General features: G+C 45.9%; 1 protein-coding gene across 1 annotated transcript in view; it reads left to right on the top strand.

The window, feature by feature from the left end:
• Window positions 1–23337, top strand: part of TNFAIP6 (TNF alpha induced protein 6) — a 212086-nt gene that overhangs the window by 60067 nt on the left and 128682 nt on the right. Inside the window, exon 2 of the mRNA XM_086957242.1 lies at window positions 5291–5428. Coding sequence (XP_086813368.1) covers window positions 5291–5428 — 138 coding nt within the window. The remainder of the gene's footprint in view (window positions 1–5290; window positions 5429–23337) is intronic.

The following is a 23337-nucleotide window of genomic DNA, read 5'->3' as shown; positions in this document are numbered from 1 at the left end:
GCCCAGGTGGTTAAGTAGCAGCCTGAGGCATCTAGGGGAGCAGGCAGGAATTGCAGTGTGGAAGGTTCGGCTGCTTACCCTGTAGACTTGACTCCATTCTCCAGCGGGGTCCTCTGCATTGCATGGAGGGATGTAGGCTGGGGATCAAATTGTGTGCCCCTCTGTAGAGCTAGAGACACACTTGTGGTCTGACACCACATGAGGACCTTTGACTACCATCCTTTTAATTGACTTTGGTGTTTTACTTTCCCCTAGCATGAATATACGACATACATGTCGTTTTGAAGTGGGAGCTGACACAGCGTAGAACAGCCTTCACAGAGAGAGGTGATAATGCACTGTTTAGTTTCGATGTGCAGTGTTATGAGCATTGGTGCACAAATGTGCACTATGTTATACATTGAGAGATGAAGTATGTGATGCTTTAGGCAGTGGTGCACAAATGTGCATTGTGTTGTACATTGGCAAGTATTATTAAGTTCTTATTATTGGCTTTGACTTGGCCTCATATCATCCTGAATTCTGACTCCTTGAGCATTTCTGTGCGCACCGACAGACCCCCTGAGTGTTTGAAAGTTGTTTGGGTTAATCACGTTCAAGGATTGTTTTGTGAGAGATTGTTTAATGTACCCTGGAAGGCTTTCGCAAGCTTCGTCAAGATAAATGCTGGAACTTGTGAGAATGTAGAGGCAACGTGAGAACTCCTTCTTGCCGTGGAATGCTTGCCTGGAAACTGGCAGTTCCAGTAAGTTTCCTTGGCGTAGAGGGAAAGACTCAAACCTTCTAGTGTGTTTTGGGATTATAAAGATCAGGGTTGTTGACTTCGAAACCGGGATTTTGGAATCTGAATTGGGCTGGACGCATCTACTTTGGTAATGCGGAACCCCGGTTGCTGAGGCTCTTATCCTGTTGAACCCCCTGGTCTGGAGTGGGCTAAGTAGCAGTGTTTGCACCAATTGAAGTGTTGAGTTTTTATGATTGCTATTGAGATTTGTGGGGAGTGGCTTTGATCATTCGAGGAGTTTTCTTTGTGATTTGTGAGTGAGTAAGGTGCACATCCAAATTAATCATTTTATGTATTTAGTGTATATATATCTTTCTGATCTATTGCAGGACGTCCAGTAATAGTTGCTTGAGTTTTATCTCATAATATTTGCTGCTTGTATTTCATATTATTATCCATGCATTTAACAGTTGCATTTACCAAGTGTGTTATTATTGCTTGCATATACATATATCTCTATATACATTTGAATGTCATTCATTTGACATCTGGGAAAGCCTTTCTGTTAGAGAGCATTGCATAAATTAAACCCCAAGCCTTATTCTAAAAAGAGAGTTTTTGCATTTTGTAAAGTAAACCCATTTTTAGGTGGTGGTGTGTTTTCTGTCTCCCGCTCCGCCGTGTTTGAGCCACCATGTGGGAGATTCTGTATTATCTAAAAGACGGAGCAAGACACCCACCCTGCTTGCATGACTCCAGAAGGGTGGGATTGTCAATCCTCCATTGAACCTGGCCCCTGATCTCAGGACAAGAGGTGGGAGGCAACCAGCGGGAAGAAGGGTGTGTCAGCCCCCAAGCCGCTCCCTACCCGGAGCCTCAGGTTTGCCACTACGCCGCTCAAGCCACATTCAATCTTCCATTAGTGCTGTGCTGCAGTCATAGCTCTCACAGGGCAATGGGGGCCGGAGATGGTAAGTGGACTTCTCTGGTGTAATAAGGCAGCTCTCGTTGGTCTGTGATGGCCATCTAAGCCAGTGTTATGGCTGTTCCGATGCCCGAACAGGGCGGGACCACCATCTTGGGCAGCTCTTTACAGCATCGGCAGTGAGTTCAAACCCTCTTCCTCCCCCAATGAGGCTATGAAACCCTTGGTCCACGGAGAGAAGGGGGCGGCAGCCTAGAAAATAAGGTAGAAGATTCTGGGGGAATCAGGGAGCCCTAAGTGAGTGGTCCTAATGACATAGCGGCTGGGAGGCTGACTCCGGTATTAAGGCACTAGTCCCATGTGATAAGGACCAGGTCTGCTTGCTCCTGGGCTTGGCAGAAAATTATTCAAAGTAACTCTGCCAGTGTGGCGCAGCCTTTGAGGTTTTTGCTTAAAAAAGGGACTAGTTGCATTTGGTCTTAAGAGTATGAGGAAGCATTCTACACAGTTAACCAAGGAATTGGGAAAGTGCCCATTCTAGGGCATTTTTTTCCCCAACACATTTTATTAATTTTAGTTGTGGCATTACATGATGGTCAACATGGCCTATCCAAACTTGCAGTGCCATAACAAGCTGTTGCCCACCACCAATGGTATCTGCATATGTTACTGACATCAAATCTACCTTTTCCATCATGAACAACGTTCTTAAGGTCTCTGGATAGGGGATATGTGGATGGGATAGAGGACCAGGAGCCTCATGGACTGCCGTCGAATTGCCATATCTCTGGGTCAAGAAGGGAGTCCACTGATGGATGAGCACCATAATGCACTCTAGGGCATTTTGATGTCTACAAGAAGACTACATTAACTGCAGAAACTGGTAGGAAGTGATTAGTGAGGTCTGAAGATAAGGTTGTTGCTTTTGTTTTGTGCTTTTTCAGTGGGGCAGAGGAGCATTATTTGGTCACTGAGCGTGAAACTCTACCTTGTGTTTGGGCCATACCACCTCTCAGACAATAGTGGGCCTGGGCCTGTTTACCTCTCTTTCTAGACCTGAAATATCACATTACTGGGTTTCTCAGTGTCACATCATGTCTGCCTTTCGATCAAGATTGGACGTAACTAATTAGCTGGGACTCAGTTGCTGGGATCTGCAATGTTATTCTTATGGTTATTGTGATATTGAATCAGATTGCATCTTTGGATCTAGAGGACAAGTAAAAACACAGGCTTGTGAATGGTGTCCCAGTAGTGGGGATTGCATTCTTCGGAATGCTCAGGCTGCAACCAGACGAAATAGACAGAAAGTACCTCAAAAAGGGTTTGTGCAAGGTCTCAATCCTGGTGATATGAGGCCAGGGCGAGCCACATGTTTGCACATGGCATACTGGCAAGCCTACAGTGAAGGAGTAAGGAACGGTTCATGGTGGAGCCCTGGCACATTACAAAGGACGCAGAAAGTGAGAGATGATGTTGAAACAAGAGAGATCGTTCCCACAGGCTGTAGGCCCGAAAGACACATAAACAGTTGGAGTGCAAAAGCAAAGCGTGAGCTGACGCCCCGACCCTCCTGGAATCTTCACATGGTACAACTTGAACTTTCTCTTGGGCAGAGCATGAAAGGTTCAGTGGAACTTTACCTAGGTAGAGAGCCAGTCCCAGAGCACTGAGGTATGCTTTTGTAAGATCCTCTAACGTCCCTCCCTGTGATCAGGGGGAAATGCAGAATAGTCTACTTCGTCCACTAGATCACAGCAACTGGCTTCTGCTGGATGATCAGGGCCTGTAGATGGTGCATGATTTAATCTGAAGCGGGAAGTGCCCAGCTTCCCACCCCTGAGGAAAAACAGTGGGCGGAGTAATGTCTCATCCATAAGATCCACGCCACTGCAGTTCCTCAGATGATTGGAGCCACATGCAGGAGAATACATAGGGGCAGATTTACAACTTCTGGCGCATCTCGGCTAATCAGAGTTGTCACGTTGTAAATACCCCACAGTATGGCGCTGGCTTTGCGCCGCCGCTGCATCACAAAAGTGATGCAGCAGCGGCGTAAAAGAGGTGCAAGGGGCTTGTAAATCTGCCCCATAGAGCCCTTTTGGTGCAGAGATCACCTCTCCCTTGGGATGACTGTCAGTGAGTACATTCAACACAAATAAGGGGAGAGGGTCAATCGTATCTAAGGCTCTCACACCCCGAACCCCCCGAGTTATAATTGTACACACATAGAGGGGTGGAGAGAAAAAACAAGAAAAAGAAGGAGAACCCCTATACAACCCACAAAACAAAAGGTCCTTTGTTTTGAGAATACTGCCCTCACTCACACACCGAGGTGTGTGACATGCTTCATCATCGGGTCTGCTTACAATACGCCCAGGTGTAGCCACACTCTGGACGGAGCATAGGGAGGGTTTTTTTTTTACATTCAAAGACCATAAGACAAATGTACAAGACCAAACAACATATAAACATATAAATCAAATAGTGATCAGTGGATATCACCCTGTGACTGGAATAGGTCCACAACACGTGCAGTTAAAGGGAAAGTGTTTAAAACTAGTTTGTGGATACTAAACGAAAACTTTATTAACAGGTTCCACAACCAGGATTAAAAGAAATAAAAGGATGGGTAATGTTTCCAAGAGAAACTCAAGGTTCTCAAAACAACCCTCCTAATACCGCCTTTGTCAACATGTTTCGTTTTGTTTCGTTTACTGTGCCACGAAGGTCACCCCGGTCTTCTTCAGGACCTGTGTTGCTACCCGTCCCAACATTGGTCACACCGTAATTCGGTCAATGTACCAATTCATTGATCACATGTGATTCCAGTTGAATCAACATGTATGAAGGGGATCCCAACAACAAGGGAAAACATGTGATGGTTTAATAAGGAAGTAAACTCGACATGACGTCCTGCAGGTAGGTGTTCCAATAACACAACTGTTCCGAGGACGACACCTCGTTTGTCTGCCTTTCTTTGGATCGCTGCGTAGATCAAGTCAGTGAGTACACCCAGTCCCAGGGAAAATGGGAACATGGCCACGTGAGCTGCCAAGTGGTTGTTTATTTTGCAGCTCCGTGCCATGTCGGCATTCGGCCCAGTTTCTCAGTCCATGGGGTGAGTTCCTTTGCCAGGCACTGGGTGTGTGGAGAGGAGGTGATGGTGAATTTCGCAATGTGTTAGATTCTGTGCGCCAAGCACAGACTGCCCCAAGCAATACCACCTAGTCCCCCATTGACCACTGTTATGGGAGATTGCCCAAAATTCTTTATCACGCACTCTTGTGACTTACTAGCCCTTTCCTCCACATCCAGTTACATCAGCAGTCCTAACCCAGGGTATTAGTAAACGTATTAATGAGCCTAGGCTCAAGGCCATGATTAATGGAGGATAAAACATAACTTTTCAGTTTTAAATTGCAGTATTCATGTGTATTTTACATATGCAAAACAGGAAGATGTACTGTTTGATAAGAACCAAGAGGGGGTAGGGAGCGTACAGGTGTAACCCCATATTACTAGCCTTGATGTACCTTGTGACTTTGGTACTACAGTCATGAACACTGAGGTTGTAAAATTGCTTTTAGGCTTTGATCCCAAAGTATAGTGAAATAATTGTTAATGCCTGTTTCCCACAGAACAAGCTGCAGGGGTTTACCACAGAGAATCGCGCAATGGAAAATACCAGCTTACCTACAAGGAGGCCAAGGCGGTGTGTGAGTACGAAGGAGGGCAGCTAGCCACGTACGAGCAACTAGAGCAAGCCCGGAAAATAGGTAAGAGAATAATGAAATGGGCGATAAAAAAACTATTGGGGATTTCAAATGTATGTCTTACTCAACCGGTGAGTAAATATTGAAGTCACCTTTAATCCAAGTCATAGCTAAAACACTGAAGTGCAGTCTGTCAGAAAGTAGTGACAAATCAGAGTGGAATTGTTTCACGTGTCTCATCCTTCTTCTTTCGTTAACAGTGGTTGTTTTATTTTGTATGTATAGCCTGCTTCTTTCTGTGGTCTGGTCATTTTTCATTCTCAGTTACAGACTGCTTTAGCTGTCTGCAGACAAACTATTGTTTCCAGTACTTAGCATATGCTTGAAGTGGGCTTTAAGTTCGCCCCTTGCTCATGATTCGATAGCCTTATGTTCTATCTGTTATCTGCTCTTGATTAGATGGCGTTTCTCCATATTACCGTGTTTGTCCAGCCTAGCAGCATTTCGTTCTCACAGTGTTCTGTTTGGAAGAGCGGCATCCTTCCATTGCATTCTTTTTTTCTTTTCTTTTTTATATCGTTATTAATCTTTTTATCTATGATCAAATTAGAAATACTTTCTATAACTTGCCTGCCAATTGATATCATATGTTTCATGACAGATCCCATCATCGTATGTACATAGGTTCTATACATCGACAACTACAAGTGAGTTCATGGGTGTCCTTGGGCCTCATACTGTTCATTACTCTGTGTTTAAGATACCAATTGTCCTGCCGTTCAGTTGAGACATTTTTTATCCCTTCTCCGTCTGCCCTCAAATTTTGCCATTCAACCCAAATCTTTTTCAAATTTTCAAGGTCAACCCCGAGCATTACAAACAGCGGACCGGGCCGCGTGCACCATTCGGGCCATGCTGTGCATCATGGCGCCGGCGCCACTTCCCAGGAGCGTACTATGTATGTCACGTCAAGCCACCATCAGGGCCAGACTGCAGAACAGTGGATTGTATGTGGGCACTGTCATATCTCCCCATATCCCCGGGGTCACCAGTGGCGATGTAAGGATTAATCTGTCCCCCGATCACTGAGGAAACACATTGTTCTACATGTCACATATAGATCCTGCTAATCAGGACACCAATTACTGTGTTTTCTCCCCTAAATTGACTATGGTAAGTCCTCCACAATTGCCTACTGGTGCACTCTTGTAAGTCCCTAATATATGCTGCTAAGGTACCCAAGGCATAGGTACGCCAGGGGTCTCCCATGGGCTGCAGCATGTATTGTGCCACCCATGGGAGCCCACTTGAACTGTAACTAGAGGCCTGTCATTGCAGCCTGTTTGAGTTGGTGCTTGCACCTCTCACAACAGATATACGTTTCCTTATATCTGAGGTCACTGCACTTAAAACCTATAAGTCACCCTATGGCAGGCTCTTCAGCCCTTAAAGCAGGGTGCTTAATTATATGTGTGAGGGTGACCCTGCATGAGCAGGACACCCCTACAAGCCCCAGCGCTGATTCTCCAGGGCTTGTAAGTGCGGCCAGCCAGTTTAATACATATAGTGGACATCAGTCATTACGAGATACCTAACTATATAGTGGCTGTACCAAGCCCAGTCATGCTTGGTATCAAACATTTTGGAATCATACCCCAACCCTGATTCCAGTGTTGGAAGTATGATCTCATGTGCTGGGGGCTCCCTTGGGTACCCCACTGTACTCCTGGTAACAGCCTTTCAGGGTCTGCCAGGAAGCTAGAGCTGCTGCCGACCACAGACAACATTCTGCCCTCCTGCTGTTGAGCCAACCTTGATCATGGGAAGGTAGGACAATAGGTTTACTGTCATACGGAGGTGTGACCACCTCTCAGACAGGACTTGGTGTATTGGATTGAGAAGGAGTGCTTGCCAGCGCCACCAGACTGCTTTGAAGGACAAATTTGGTTCCCTCCTTGCATACTCCAGTTTGAGCCAGTTCGGGAGCCCTTTTCACCCGGTCTGGCGTGAAACTGGACAAAGGACATGGGAGTATCCTCCCCTCTGCCCAGCCCCTCCTGTGGGACGCACCTTGAGTTGTTCCAGCCCTTTCCCTACGGTACTTAACGGCTTACTTGTGGGTGGGTCCTTAGATTCATCGTGGGACAAGAATAAAGCCCGAAACTATGTTGCTCTTCGACTGTCTGAACAATTGGACTTTGTTGACTTCGACTGTAACCGAGAATGCAGCAAGGAAGACTCCTGCTGCTCCTGGTCTCGCTGTTCTTCTTCGTCGTCTGTGTCTTTGCTTCTTCCAGGTTCTTCTTCAACAGACCTGTGAGCATCAAGGACACCCAAAGAAATCTCCCTTGGAGTGAAGGAGTCACTCCCCTGCATTTGCAGGCACTGCAACAAAGCTGATTGGTCTTCTGCTCCTGTCATCCTATGGACTTCCAGAGACTCAGCAACACAAGTGGTTGTTCTGCAACTCCATCAAGGCCTGACCTGTCCTCTCTGCAAATTTGAGGCTAGTATCCCTCGTCGAAACTGCTGGGACCGAACCTCTGTGTACCAGGTCGACCTTCTGTTGCTAAGGCTAGTTAGCTCTGCACTCCAGAGATCTTTGGGCTACACAAAGCTCTAGCCTCTAGCCTCTCTTCCCTCCAAGATCATCATCCTCACCATATCCTCTGCACCATGGCCTTCATCCTTTGCAAGCTTCTCGAGGTCCTCTTGCGATTCCTGTGCCTTCGGTCTGTGGGTTCTCCTGGTGGTGTTCTACCATCCCATTGGGCTCCCCTGCTTGCTCGAGGCCTGCCCTGATTCTCCTGCTGTTGGTGAGTTCCTTGGAACTTGCTGGTCCCAAAGTTTCTCTTTCTTCGTTTTCCACACTAGTTGTGACTACCAAGGTTTGTTGGGGCTCCTGTCGAACACCAACCACCTAGTCACTGACATCTACCGTTGGACAGCTTGTGCATAGCTCTTGGTCTTCCTCAGTGTTGCCTGGATCCAGAGCCGCAGCGACAGCATCAAGGTGGACTCTTCTGAACCTCCTGACATCAGTGGGCATTGTGTCATTGTGTCTCCTGGTCACCTCCAAGTGGAATAGACTCTTTCCCCTCTGCTTGCATTCTAGCTTAGCTGCAGTTTGTGCATTTAGCGAGAGTGGGAGCGCGCGCGAGGAGGGGGAGACGCCGTGCTGCTCCTCTCTGCTGTTCCCGTCCAGTTTAGCTATTCCGAGAAGGCAGCGGAGGTAGCGGAGGGAAGGCCTCACCTCGTCTCACCTGTTACCTGTTACCGAAGCACGTCGGCGGTGCAGGCAGTAGGGACCAGGAGCTTTGTCAGCGGAGAGCCGGACGCTCTTTCCCCCATGGGTCTGGCGACTTCTCGGGGAGGTACTCCGCCGGCACCAGCGCTGACACCACTTTGGGCGCTGAACCAGCAGGCACTGCTTACTGGGGCTGGAGCCGCAACCTTTTCTTAGACGCGGCGGGAGCCGCGAGCTGCCCTTACCAACACTCAACCAATAGCGGCTGGAGCCGCAACTTTTGACTTAAACGTGGCAGGAACCACGAGCTTGCCGGGGGGGCTGCAATTTTGCTAAATCGCGGCGGGAGCAAGCAACCCCTCAAACTGCCCCTCCAACCTCCATCCAAACGCGCTGGAGCCGCAAAACCCAGCCAAACCCAGCAAAATCCTGCAAAACTCCTGCTTTAGCATGGCGGGAGCCAAACGTTATTCCTCCAGCGCTGTGGTGGACATCAACGTCATCTAAAACGCTACCACAACGCGGTTGGAGCCGCAAATTACGCTACTAGCGTGGCCGAAGTGGCAAACACTGACAGAAACGGCTGGAATTACGGGGTATCTTCACTGTTTTTTCTCTTTTCAACGTGGCTTAAGCCGCAAACGCCACTTTGAATTTGCGCAAGCCGTAAGGCAGCATTTGAACGGGCCGAAGCAACATTTAACCACATTAATCACTGCTCCACGCAGCAAGGTTAGTCAAACTCTCCTAAAAGTACCAAGTTCTCCATCTATACCTTCACCTATATCAGTGTAATAAATTGGGAACTAAGCAAGCGGTAACGAACGTGGTAGTCTTCCCATCTTATGGGCTACCCTTTTTTTAAAGGGCATTAACAAGCACAACTGCAGCTCCAAACAACATTTCTACTACCTCTAACAGCTTTGCGCTCTCGAGCCATAGATTCTCTGCCCGATAGCCCGGCAGTTTCTCAATTTAATCACCCATTCAATCACCCAACTACTACCCCAACAGCTTAAATAGTTAGTAGCTTTCACAGTCCAACAATCTAAAAAGGAGACCTCAATCTAACTCCCCTCAACGATACCAACTTTCCTTCACGCATACTCAGTGCAACTACAAATATGAGAACAAGAAACTCAAATCTGGCTCAACATCAAGAGAAGCCTCGCACCCAAAAATCAGCAAGATGGCAAAAATTAAACCTGTTCTACCCTCTGGGCAGAGGGAGTTCAGAATTGGGGTAAAGCCCCAAGGAGGGCACCCCGGAGGACCAGCTAACAAGAGACTTATCATCAGCACCTGAACTAGCACCTGCAACTCCTACTCCAACTCCATTAGGAAAGGCTCCCACTCCACACAAGCTCACGGCTAACAAGAACAGTCTCAGCACCACAAAAAGAACAACCAGCACAGACGGTAACAGAGACATAAGAGAGTTACTGTACCATACAACGCCAAACGACAAACTTGGTGAACCTAGAGGAGCAATGTGCTCACCATGTTCAGGACAAACCATCAGGATTACCAGTCCACCAACAGATGCCAGCGACATAACTTTAGGACCCCACTCACCCAGGCACCTAGCCATCCCACTCTCACCAGAAATAATCATTGTTCGGGGGGACAGAACAGCACAAACAAATACGGCACTAGGCATGTCTAGCCACAATAGTCGTCCATAAGAAGACCCCTCACTCACCAACCTGGTTGGTGACATGCTTCATCATCGGGGTCCCGTCCCGAGGGCCGAGTGCCAACGGGGTGTGCTTTGACACCTGATTACAGTGGAGCGGGTATTTTTTCTTTTTATATGTGCAGTGAAATATTTAAAATAAGTGATTTAAAAAGTATCCATTGCTACTCGCTCCTGGATTTTATTCCGGAGTGATTATACACTAGGTCGACCTATATTCTAATCACATAATACATGTGCCTTTTTTAATAAACAACACGTCGCTAACACCGCAGCCTCCCTAATTAGACAAAGGTGTTACATATCTTTTTACCTAGTGTCTAATCACTCCGGAATAAAATCCAGGAGCGAGTAGCATTGGATACTTTTTAAATCATCCGCTCCACTGTAATCAGGTGTCGAAGCACACCCCGTTAGCACTCGGCCCTCGGGGTGGGACCCCGATGATGAAGCATGTCACCAACCAAGTTGGTGAATGAGGGGTCTTCTTAAGGACTACTGCTGTCCTTGGCTGGTTGGGCACTACGTGCACCACAATATAGTTCCGAGGCTTAACCACTACGGCCTCACGGGGGTACTCCTCCATTTGTTTTTGAACATATTTAATAGGGGACTAGGAGTTCCCCCTACACATACTTTAATACCCTCTCTCTCTTTTTGTTTACAATTAGCCACAATAGTCCACACAACTCAGCAACTCAAAAATTAGGAGACATGCAAATGGGCCTCGTGGCTAATGGAGCTAATGGAGCCAACAGAGCCAACTGAGCCAGTATAGCTAATGCTCAACACAACAAGTGTAACAGCAGAAACATCAGAAACTAGTTCCTCTAACCACTGTGACCCTGTACATGACAAAGGTCCCTGGATCCCCAGTCCTCCCAGAGGGGGAGCGGAAAAAGAGCAGAAGCCCCCCATAATTGAAAATCACTTAGCACTAATTAACGAAGCCTTGATCTCAATGGCAAACGATGCAAACGATGCAATAATGCACGCAGATAAATTGGACGCCCAAATAAACATACTACAAACAGTTGCTGGTCTGATTTCAGGAATAGATTCCAAGCTGGAACATTTGAATTCTCTGATTCACAGAGCCCAGGCCAACACAACACCAATAGTCAAACAAGAGGGCTGTGGCTGCAGTCCTATATTGCTCAACTTAGAAAAGCTCCCAGAGATAATGAATACGTTAATCGAGGACCTCAAGGAAGAAGCTAGCAGGCAACGGAACATCTCACACTCCAAGCAAAACACCAAGGAGCTTACATCCACTAAAGACTCGCAAATCAACAACAAAGAACCCCTGCAAGATACGACAAAGGCAGTGGAGGAGAACCTTTGTAGGGCTGAAGAAATTGCAATAAAAACCAGCCCCAACCCCGGCAAAGACCACGGAATCCAAATCAATCCAAAGCCAGCAAGCTCAGACACTCACCATCTTTCTCGGGAAAACAAGTAAAAATTAAAAAAAGCTGAACAAACAAAGAAAAAACAACTCCAATAATAATGGCTCCATTCGCCAGTGGTTGCTCACACTGTTGATCAACATGAGACTCTAACTCTAACAACATGGCGGATGACCGCATGGATCATCGGTTAAATCCTGTGGACACGAGGGAACAAAAACAAAGCTGGTGCTCCAACCACTTACAAGGCCAACAAGTAGGGGAAGGAAAGCCTGACTTACAAAGAAACCAGGAATCTAACTCAAAGAGCCCCCGCCGACTAAACCGGTGGATAAAATCACGAGCAGTATGAACCAAGAAACTCTAAAAATAAATAAACAGATTACCACCCCAGTACCAGGTCGTAGGGCATCTCAAGGCAAAAACGAGTCTACCAATAACAGAGAGATGGAACCTATGCCGACTAGATCACAGACCGAGTCGAAAGCTCAGCAGATGGTGGCCACCTCAAACCGGGTAGAGGTTAATGTAGACACCCTGGTACAGATAACCTCAAACTCCACAAAGGCCCATGAACCACAGGAGGCAATCATCCAACAAAACCCACCATCTATAAACCACAGTGACCTGAAAATATTGTTGTATCCTGAATATGTCTCACAGGGCAAGTGGGACATCCTTAACCGCAGTAATCTCCTAAAACTTTGTGCTAACATCCCAGGTCTAGAAAATATAAAAACAACGGACATTGAGAGCGTTTCTTTCCTCACCTCAGGACCAAGTGAGATCAATGAGACCACAGAGCTAATTTTTACTAATCTAGCAATGGCTGAAGCCTTGAAAAGAAATAAGAAGCAATTGGAAAACTGGGGCATAAAAATCATGACCCAGCCTGTGCTAAAATACCCAATGATCCTGAAAAACAGCCACTCGAAGGAACCAACAGTTTCACAGGAACAGATTATTTTAAAAAAGCCATTCACAAATGATTTGCTTTACCTAGTGCCACCAGCCGAGTTCATTCTTCATGGGACTAAAAGCGACACAAAAATAAATTTCACTAATGACAGCTTAATTAAAATAACAACGAGTCTGGGGCAAGGCACCCGGTCTTGCTCAATTAAGAAAATACCAACAAAGACTGTTCTTGGCTGCCACAGGCTTTAAATCCCAATTCCTAATACCCGTCCCCTTGCAACCAAGGAGATTATACTGCAATTGCCAAACAATGGCTCAGCTAAGCATAGCATCTCGATGGGCAGCACTCAAAGATTAAACATCACGACCTGGAACGTCGCAGGGATTTTAAAGCTCATGCAAAACCCAGCGACATTGGCATTTCTAGAAGGAGCCGACATAATCTGCACCAAAGAAACGTGGGCAACTAAACCAATATCAATAAGAGGTTACGCGGAGTATTGCTAACCAGCTACTAAAGACAACATATTTGGAAGACACTCAGGAGGGATTTCTATATACATTAAGCACTCCTTGAAAATACATTTCACAGAAATAAAAACAACTCCAAGTATGTTTCTGGCAGGCACCCTGAAAGGCCTTTCCACGACTAACGGCCCGCTCTCAATACTCTTAATTAATGTTTATTACAACTCTCATGGGCCGGGTGCTAAGAACAAGCTGACCCAGCTGATAAGACAGATAGAAACTCTACTCTTACAGTTCGCACCTATAGAATCCATCATCCTTGGGGACTTTAACACACATAACATAGGGGACACCACATCACAAAGTAACCATTCAGGGGCTACAGACACCTTCAACGCCCTAATGCAGTCTTATAACCTGCTAACAGTTCATTCTCTGTTTTTAAGGAATACGCCAGGGGCACTCTTTGCTCCCACATATAACAATCAAACAACAATAGATTACATCTTATTAAGCGGTAAAATACAAAACCTCATGGTAAACTATACAGTGCACCCGCGAAACGAAAGCGATCATGCTGCCTTAACGACCACGTTAAACCTTACAGCACATACTCGTCACACTTTACGCTGCATTGGGGTATCTAACGGAGAAGAACTGCACATGCTATCAAGAAGAATCAAATGGGGGCCAGCGCCAATTTATACGTTTGAGAAATGGAAAAAAATATGGGCAGGCTGGTAGCGCAAACAACAGGGGCGCTACAATCGCCTGGGATAGGTCCACCAGCAATATAGCTTCACTGCTCCGAGTGGGACACAACAAGCAGAACCCCCCATACACATCACATGCTTTTGGATGCGTCCCAGCAATTAAAGAGAGTTCTAAACAATTAAATGCCAAACGTAGGGCTTATCAGAAAACCGGCTCAGCCTCTGCCAAAAGGCTACTTAAAGAAGCCTTAAAAAGTCACTCGAAGGAGGTGTGGGCCGCGAAACGCGAATGCATTGAGGCGAAATGGCTGAAGATTTTTGACTTACTGAGACCTTGCAAATCCCAAGAGTTCTGGCCATATCTAAATACTCTAACCCAAGGAGACAACTACAGAGAGAACTCACTCGATGCAGGCACCTGGGCCGCTCATGTGAAAACATTGTATAACGAAGATCGAAGCATAACTTTGTCAAATAAAGGCCTTAACGTGAGTGGAGAACTAGACATCACTGCTCACACATCTAAAACGTTGGACAATCGAGCACCCCCAGACAAAACTTTAGTTCTTATAATCTTAAAAAAGATCAGACACAATGGGGCACCAGGCCCTAACGGCCTGCCCCGCTCCCTCTTCAGGGCCGACACAGACTTCTGGACGGACAATCTGACCCAGTTATATGCTGAATGCCGGTTCTTGGGGGATGTTCCAGACTCCTGGCGAGGGTCATTACTGCACCAATACACAAGAAAGGGCTAAAATCCGACCCACAAAACTACAGCATGATTGCCCTGCTGGATATTGAGGGCAAGGCCTATGCAAGCACCCTTCTGGCGAAACTATCAAATTGGGTTTAGACCTGGGGCATCAACGGTGGACAATATAATTGCACTCTCATATCTAGCACAACAAGTGGTGTCACGCCAAAGCCTGCCGCTTTTTGCTTGTTTTATTGATTATTCATTCAGCTTTTGAAGGCGTAGATCGTTCCATCCTCTGGCAGAAGTTGGCACGCTGGAACCTCACCCATCTTTACTACAAGCGATTCGATCACTGTACTCAAGAACTTGGGTAAGAATCAAACTCTCGAGCACATCTGCTACAGAGAAAATTGACACACACTGCGCCCTAAAGCAAGGGTGCGTCTTAGCTCCGATGCTCCTTAATTTATACACCACAGACGTGGGACAAGCCTTGATTGGAGCCACACTAGCAACACCTAGGATTGGGTGCACTAAGATCCAACTAATGCAATACTCCGATGACCTGGTACTCCTAGACCACACTAAAATAGGCTTACAAAAAGCACTTACGGCCCTGGCAACCTATAATGTCAATAAGAAGCTGGTTGCCAACCCATCAAAATTGAAAACAGTAATTTTTGGGCAATACCGAAAGAAAAAACTGGCAAAATGGAGGCTAGGCCAGCTGACTCTGGATTGCACACAACATTACATTTACCTGGGGGTTTGGTTTAGTGAAACAGGTCGCCCAGGAGTCCATCTCCACAAAATGCAGACGAAAGGGAAAAGCATCATTTACGCCATCTGCAAGCTATACGCCACTCTACATAGCCCCACAACAACGGCTATCCAAAGAGCCCTGAGGGCGAAACTAATACCATCTCTTAATTACGCACAACAGGCATTTCCAGGGAAACTAGCGAGAGACCTAGAAAAAATCCACTGCTCAGCCTATAAAAAGTTATTCCACCTACCCGCATGCACCAGGAATAATCTAGTGTGGTTGGAATTTAATTTGAACCAACAAAAACAGGAAGAGATGGCCTCTCTGAGCAAATACTTCTATCTTACTACGGCGGCACCAGAGAATACAATGAAGTCTGTCATAAAAAGTATTTTCCTGGAACCCAGCAATCCCTGGCCAGCCAGCCTTGCCACTGCCAAAGACATTTTGAAACTTGCAATAGAGAACTGGGACCCCAAGACAATCAAGTACGCTGCCATGAAAAGCATAATAAAAAAACAAGTTCGCCTTTGCTCTCTCACTTTGGACATGGAATTGTTGGAATCAAGAGGCTTTCACGAGTCCCAAAGCCTCCCACATACAGAGTATAACCCCAAACTTCATCTTACGCAGGCTGTGGGGAGATAAGCTTTACACAGGATCCTAGCATCCAGATTACACCCTCTCCCCCTTAAAGAATTATACCCCTCGACAAAAATGGAGATCATGGAGTGCCAGCTCTGCAAATATAAACATGAGTCCTTGACCCACATCCTACTTTGCTGTCCGGCCTTGCTTTAGGCAGACTTTACCTTAGGCCCATCCTGCTACTACTGGGGACTAGAACTGCAAAGGAGGCAGTCCATCAACTGTATACACTGGACATAGTGACGCACATGGCCATGTTTGGCAAATTTGTGCAACAGACTTGTACAAAGCTGATGGACTCTCCCAGCTAAGTAATCAGGCAAGCACTTGCATTGAGGTCGCATACCATCTTGAACTAACTGATTAGCTTAACATGAGCATGCACTAATGTTGGCCGAATTCAAAAAAGCTTTCTTAGATTTAACTATCATTGAATTTTAGACTCTTAGATTTTAATCACAATATCTTTTTTTTTATCGTTTACTTTTTTTAAATGTAGTGTCCTTTTTTTAACTTTGTTTTATTGTAATGGCTTTGAGTAACCGCACAAATACATTTAACTATTCATTCATTCACTCTGCTTGCAGGTATTACACTTCAATAATCCACCCTTCCACTGGACTTCTTCGCAGTCTTCTCCAGAGGCATTTTCTTCAAAGTCTTCCATTGTCATCAATGGAGGTTTCTGATGTCTCCTCACCCCTATGCACCTGGCTTTCCTGGTGTAGGTAACCTGGTTGACAGGGCCTTCAAGGGTGGGGTGGCTCTCCAACCTTCTATCCTCCAAGGGAATTCTTCAGGGTCCTCTGAGAAGGGTCCTTCTTCTGTAAAACTGCAACCGCAACTTCCCCATTGACTTCCATTAGACACACAGCTGTGTTTCTACTCTGCACACAGCCTCGTTAGGGTTCCTGGTTACTTACCTTGGGTTGTTTCTTGTGTCCCCAACTCCTCTGGATCTTCTGGGCCAAGTCCCTTCCACAGCTGCAGTTCAAATTCCACTTTCTTAGTATATGGGTTGGTCCCCTTATGGAGACCACTGTAGTTTGTGCTACTTACCTGATTGCTTTTTAAGTATTTATGTATATTGTGTGTATATTTCTGGGTAGGAGATATACCAATGTGTTAGTGAGTGTTGTGTAATAAATAGAAGTATTTTTGTGTACACACTGAATGGTTTCTTTTCCTTTAACCTACACTACAGATTAAAGTTGGTAAAACAAGCTATTTAACACTCCTTCAAGATAAGCCTGAAGGCTGCTCTCCACAGCTTCCACTTTGAGAGCGTTCTATGGTTATGAAAGACCACTAAAATCACCACAAGCGTTGCCTTAATGAGTGCAAGGTGCACGATATCCTTACTCTGCCTCCTACACATGCTCAGGTCCATTTTGAACACAAAGAAAATAGAGCTAAATGTAGGCCTAGGTGTAGCACTGCGCTAAGCTCGCGTAGTTTGCGTGGTTTGCGCAACTACACGCTACACAAATTGCATGTAGCACAGTGCAAAAATGTGTAGCGTAGTGGGCATTTTTTGCTTGCTCGCGATTCTCAACATCAAGTTGACGAAAGTGAGCAAGCAAAATAACATCCCGGCGAGATTTTTTCCTCGTTCTCGATCAGCAACATCAAGTTGCCGATCGCGAGCGTGGAAAATAAACCTCCTGGCTAGATTCTCAACGCGGGGAGGTCAGGTTTCTCATTGCGAGTGGTCGCATATGCTCGCGACCGCTCTCAATGAGAAACTACCAGTCCACGTTGAGAAATCTGCCACTCGAGTACCAATCGACTCGAGCGGCAAAAAACGACCGCTTGCACTGTGCAAGATGCGGTTTGCACTGATTGCACAGTGCGGACAAGCATCTGGCACTGTACAATCAGTGTGAAAGCATTTTGCACAGTGCACTACGCAGTTCGTGTAGCTACGCGTAGCTTGCCTAGTGCCGTAGCTCTACTACGCGAACTACGCCCAGGGTTAGCTAAATGCAGGGCTAAGATCTTCACATAACTCTGCGTAATCTCACTTACTTTTGCTTTCATTTTGTGTAATTATGCTACAGTTACACCCACCTCTAGATTTTTACCACTCAATGAAATGTAGGGACCGCCAATAACAATTTTTTCAGCGCTGGGAAATAGCAATCATTATTCCTGGGCACTTGTAATAGAGGCCATAATGGGTTCGTGGAGGCAGACATTTTTACTGAGGCGACATGGCTATCAGTGACTCCCGCTTAGATTATGCAGGGACCTCAAGGAGAACAAAACATCTTTTAGTTTGTGTGGAGGTCTGCATAGTCTCTAACAACACACTGACTGCCCAGCTGGCACCACACCACACTCTTCCCCTTAAGTTTAAAATGCACGTAAGAGGCCTACAATCGAGTCTTTGTACGTACCCTTCCAGAAGATAGTGTATCACTAGTTTCAAAGAATCTGAGTTTTAAATACAAAGCAGAGTGCTGTCATTGAAGATAAATGTTCAAAACCTCTGCGTGCACTCTAGTCTGTAATTTCTCTGGCGTGCAGGGCTGTTTATTACATCGCAACCCCCATGGGACTTTGAAAAGACCAACTTCACACTGAATGGAAAAGTGAATTGCAAATGAGATGTGCCCCCTTCGGCGTTTTCTTGGCAGAGCTCACCTGGAAAGGAGACTGCACGTTGCTTTCAGCGACATTTGTTATTAATGCAAATCACATTTTGGAAAGCGATTTGGAAATTCTAAGAAAGCGCAGAGAGGACGTGAAACAAACACTGGCACTTGAAAATGTTTTTTTCTGCAACTTAATAGGTATTTACATATTTATTTAATTTGGGGATAGAGAGTGAATTCAGTCTCGCCACAAAAGTGGTTGCCTAATTCGCCCTTAGGAGCAGAGACTTCACATATTGTATATGGCAGAGAATTACAGGTTTGGCACACTATGAGTTGCAGTACTGGCAACAATGCTGTCTTCGAGATAGGTAAATCTGTCTGTAGTCATACTGCAAAATGGCAGAGACAACAGAACTCCACATGCACTTACACCCCTACACAACACCGCAGGGACTGACCCTGCATGTTTTTGCCGGTGATCACATATGGGGGGGGGGGGGGAGGAATGGGGTGGGGGGGATAAAGTCACAGGGCTTTGCATGTAATTACATTATGAAAATGGAAAAACAAATACCAGAATAGTGTAAAACTCAGAGAACAATCTAAAGTAGAGCTGAAGGTTTAAATACAATCCCTAAATAGATAGCGTGTGGCTAGCCGTGCCATCCTGTTTCTTTGTGAGTGTCCCTTCATTATTCCCCCAGTTTTTTCTGCTTTTCGAGCCCAATGGAGGAGTTCATTAGCTTTGTATTTGCTCTATATTTACGCTGGGGATGCTTGGAAAGGGTTGCTGCAGCCTCACGGGGAGGATATGTAGAATATGATGGTTGGTTTTGGCTGATTGTTAAGGCAGGCACACTGGCCTTGTAATGTGTACCCTGGAAGTCTGTCTATTGACAGCCTCATGGAAATGACGTTCAGCTGTGCAATGCTTGGGTCCTTCACTTCTCCCTGACTTCATGTTGTATAAGTGTGCTTATGAGTGGTATGCGTGGAGACTGTGCGAAGTATGGTTGTGGTTTTGTACATGTGGGTTAAGGCCAGGGAGTCCTTGGTGCAGCCCCTTACACCTCACTTTGGAGATGTCATTGCAGTTTGTCCGTCATTCATTTTTTTGAACACCAGTTCTATATCGTCTAGCGCCAATGCACTGGTTGAAGCTGGTGCCTGCGCAGCCCAGCCTATGATCTGTCCGGCAAAAACTTAGACCAACGCAGTTATACTCTCACCCCTATTCACTGCTCCAATCCCACACATTCAGCGTAGGAACCTCAGGGAGATGCCTGAGAAGCTGATTTTAACTTTGAACGGTTGGCTGGGGTTAGGGATTTTAAACAGGAGCGACCCGTCCCGTGCAGGTGAGAGCGGTAGGGCAGTGAGGCCAGGTTGGGGAGGGGGATTCGACAGACGACCACGAGGGGAAACTAAATAAATAATTATTTTTCCCTTGTCTGTTGAAACACTGCCCAGACCCAGAGTCCCTCCTTGGGTCAATATCTTTAGAGAAAATGAGCCACGCTTTCCATATTGACAGCAAAGAAAACTTTATTAGCGGATGATTTGTTAATCATGTCACACAAGACACTGCTTAGAATCTCCTGTTAACCTGTTTCTGGCAGCTAAATGTAAGGACTGGGTGCCTGACTTAGGGGCATATTTACAAGCCCCTGCCGCCGCCACAACGTCACTTTTCAGGACTTTGTAGTGGTGATAAGGGCTTCACCTTATTCACAAGGCAGCATTAAGCCACTTAACGTGGCTTAACGCCGCCTTGTAAATAAGGCACCTTTCACACTATTCTTAGCGTGAAAGAGGTGGGCAATGGGTGTTATGGTGGGCATTCCACCGCAACACCCCTTGATTTTGATGCTGCCCCATATTTACAAGGGCAGCATAAGTATGGGGCAGCACTAAAATCAAGACCAGGGAAAACCTGGTCTTAAACAGGCAAAACGAGGAGAAATGCTTTATTTCTCTTCGTTTTTGCTGTTTCTATGTGTGCTGCATTGTGCAGCACACATAGAAACACTGAAAGGCCATTGATTGGTAATGTTCAGGAAAGTGACCATTCCTGCACATAAACAATCAATTTAAATAAATGATGTTTTACAAGTTCTATGTGTGCAAATGCAGCACACATAGAAGTTACAATACGCTATTTAAAGATTGTTTATGTGCAGGAAAGGAGACCTTCCTGCACATAAACAATCTGTCCCTCAACACAGACACCCTTGCCCTATGGTGCAAGGGTACCTTCTTTGGCGTTAGGCTGCTTAATTTAGCGCCATCACAGGGGGAAATACCAGGGCTGCACCATATTGTTGTAAATATGGTGCAGCCCTGCGTTTCAGAAGTGGCAGAGTGCAGTGTTAAGCCAAGGAGGCTCACGCTGTGCTCCGTCACTTCGTAGTTAATATGCCCCTTAGAGTTTTGCAGAGCGTTACTCTGTAGGAAACAAGACAAATATTCTGCCCACCTTATTGTCAGTGCCATAGGATATAACGCACTTGTAATAAGGTGGGCAGGAAATCCATCAGATCTGTGACGGAGTAACCCTTTCGCCAAATTCTAAATCAGGACTAACCATTTCTCATCACAACAAGTTACCAGCGGCTCTCATACTCAAGATTGGGAGCCCGCAGCTACATCATTTAACTTCATCTTTGAGGAGCCTCTCTTAAACATGTACAACTAGAACATTTTCTCTTAGCCAATTTCAGCACCATCTAAAACTTGTCTTTAAGATCATTAATTCTCTTATTTCTCCGCAAGTATCTGATCCCTTAGAGACTTTGCAGGAACTCTGTGAGAAAATTTTGGTTTTCTTTCAATCTCAAATTGCTGATATTTATGCTCTATTGGAAACACCAAATTCCTGTATTAGGCCCGGAACGGTAACTTCTATACCTTCCGGTGAGATCCTGCCCTTAAGGGAGTTGCCCAGGCTCCTTACCTTCCCTCCCATGTCATTTGAGGTGACTGATAGGCTTCTGGACCATGTTAAATCAGGTTCCCCTTTAGACAACTGCCCTCTTAAGGTGTTGAAAACACACCGGGAGATTACAATCTCCCCGTTTATGACAGTCATGAACACGGCCATTTCGGAGGGAGTTTATCCCACGCTGTGGAAAATAGCGGTGGTAAAACCATTATTGAAGAAACCCTCGTTGGATCCTGGCGAGTTGAAAAATCTTCGACCAATCTCTTTGCTTCCCATTCCCGCCAAGATTCTGGAGACTTATCTAAATTTCCATCTGAGCACCTATCTAAAAGACTACCATCTTCTGGATGGTTCTCAACATGGTTTTAGGAGATGCCATTGTACAGAGACAGCCTTGACAACAGTCTTTAATAACATCGGGACTCAGGTTGATGCTGGCTATACCACTCTCTTGGTACTGTTGGATCTCACTGCAGCCTTTGACACTTTGTCCCCTCACAGGCTGGTGGCTCGCCTAGGAAAGATAGGTGTCAGAGGTACTGCTCTGAGGCTCCTGGCCTCCTTCCTTGGCGAACGAGAGCAGAGGGTGGAGTTGGGTCAGTTCTTTTCAGCCCCAAAATCTTTGCAGTGTGGTTTCCCTCAGGGCTCTTCTTTGAGCCCTACGCTCTTTAATATCTATGTGGCCTCACTAGCAAAACTGGTGAGATATTTTGGGCTGGATGTGTTGTCCTATGCAGACGACACCCAAATAATGGTCTCCATAACGCAAACTGTTAAAGATTCTGCCCTCAATTTCAGGAACTGTATGGAGGCAGTTTCCCAGTGAATGGTGAAAAACTTTTTAAAGCTGAATGGAGAGAAGACCGAGCCTTGATTTTTGGGAGCAATCAGGTCTGGTCTAGTGACTGGTGGCCAGCATCGCTGGGAGCTTGCCCCTGTCCAGTTTCTCATGGGAAGAACCTTGGGGTTATTGTGGACAATGCCCTCTCCCTGGATCTTCAGGTGAAGAGGACCGTCTCCACTTGTTTTGGCATCATCAGAATCCTTGGAAGATCTCCCATTACCTTTCTCCTGAAGCACACAAACAGGTTATTTTGGCTTTAGTATCGTCCAGATTGAACTATTGTAATGCCCTTTATCTGGGCATTAATAAAGGTCTTATTCACCGTCTACAGATGGTGCAGAATGCTGCGGCCAGACTGGTATTGAACCTTCCTAGACATCATTCAGTCTCGGCCTTGATTAAGCTTCTGCACTGGCTTCCGATGGACTGTAGGATCATGTTCAAGATCTTATGTTTGACTCACAAAGCCTTCTATGATTCTGGCTCTGAGGGCATCAAGGCGATTGTCCAGCATTCTGCTCCCACAAGATCCCTTCAGTCTGCGGATAAAAATGTGCTCATTATTCCGAGATTCAAGAGGGATAAATAGGGCGGCAGAACCTTCTCCACTGCTGCGCCCAAATTGTGGAATTCTCTTCCAGCAGAAATTTCTTGCTTGGTCTCTTTACCACTATTTCGCAAGGCCTTAAAGACCTGGCTTTTTTGTTGTTCCTTTGTTTAAGCATGTTCTTTCTCTCTCCATCTCCGTCCATGGATGTTCGTATCTAGCGCCTTGAAGCCCTTGGGCTAAGTTTCGCCCTCTACAAGTCTAATTTCATTCATTCATTCATTCATATCCCCATCGAATTGATGGGCTGCGGCATATTAGCACGGCTGCAATATTTGACAGAAAAAAGCAATCTCTGGGACTCCCCTCAAACTGGGTTTAGGCCATCAAGAGTTAGTGGCAGTAACTACCTAGGATATACTGAGATGAGAAGCTGGTGCTGGCCGTGTTGCAGTACTGGTTTTCCACAATTTTC

The sequence above is a fragment of the Lissotriton vulgaris genome, chromosome 2_1, assembly GCF_964263255.1.
Source record: "Lissotriton vulgaris chromosome 2_1, aLisVul1.2, whole genome shotgun sequence".
Lineage (NCBI taxonomy): Eukaryota > Metazoa > Chordata > Amphibia > Caudata > Salamandridae > Lissotriton > Lissotriton vulgaris.
Note: the sequence above shows the minus strand (reverse complement) of the source record. Positions and strands in the feature narration are given on the sequence as shown.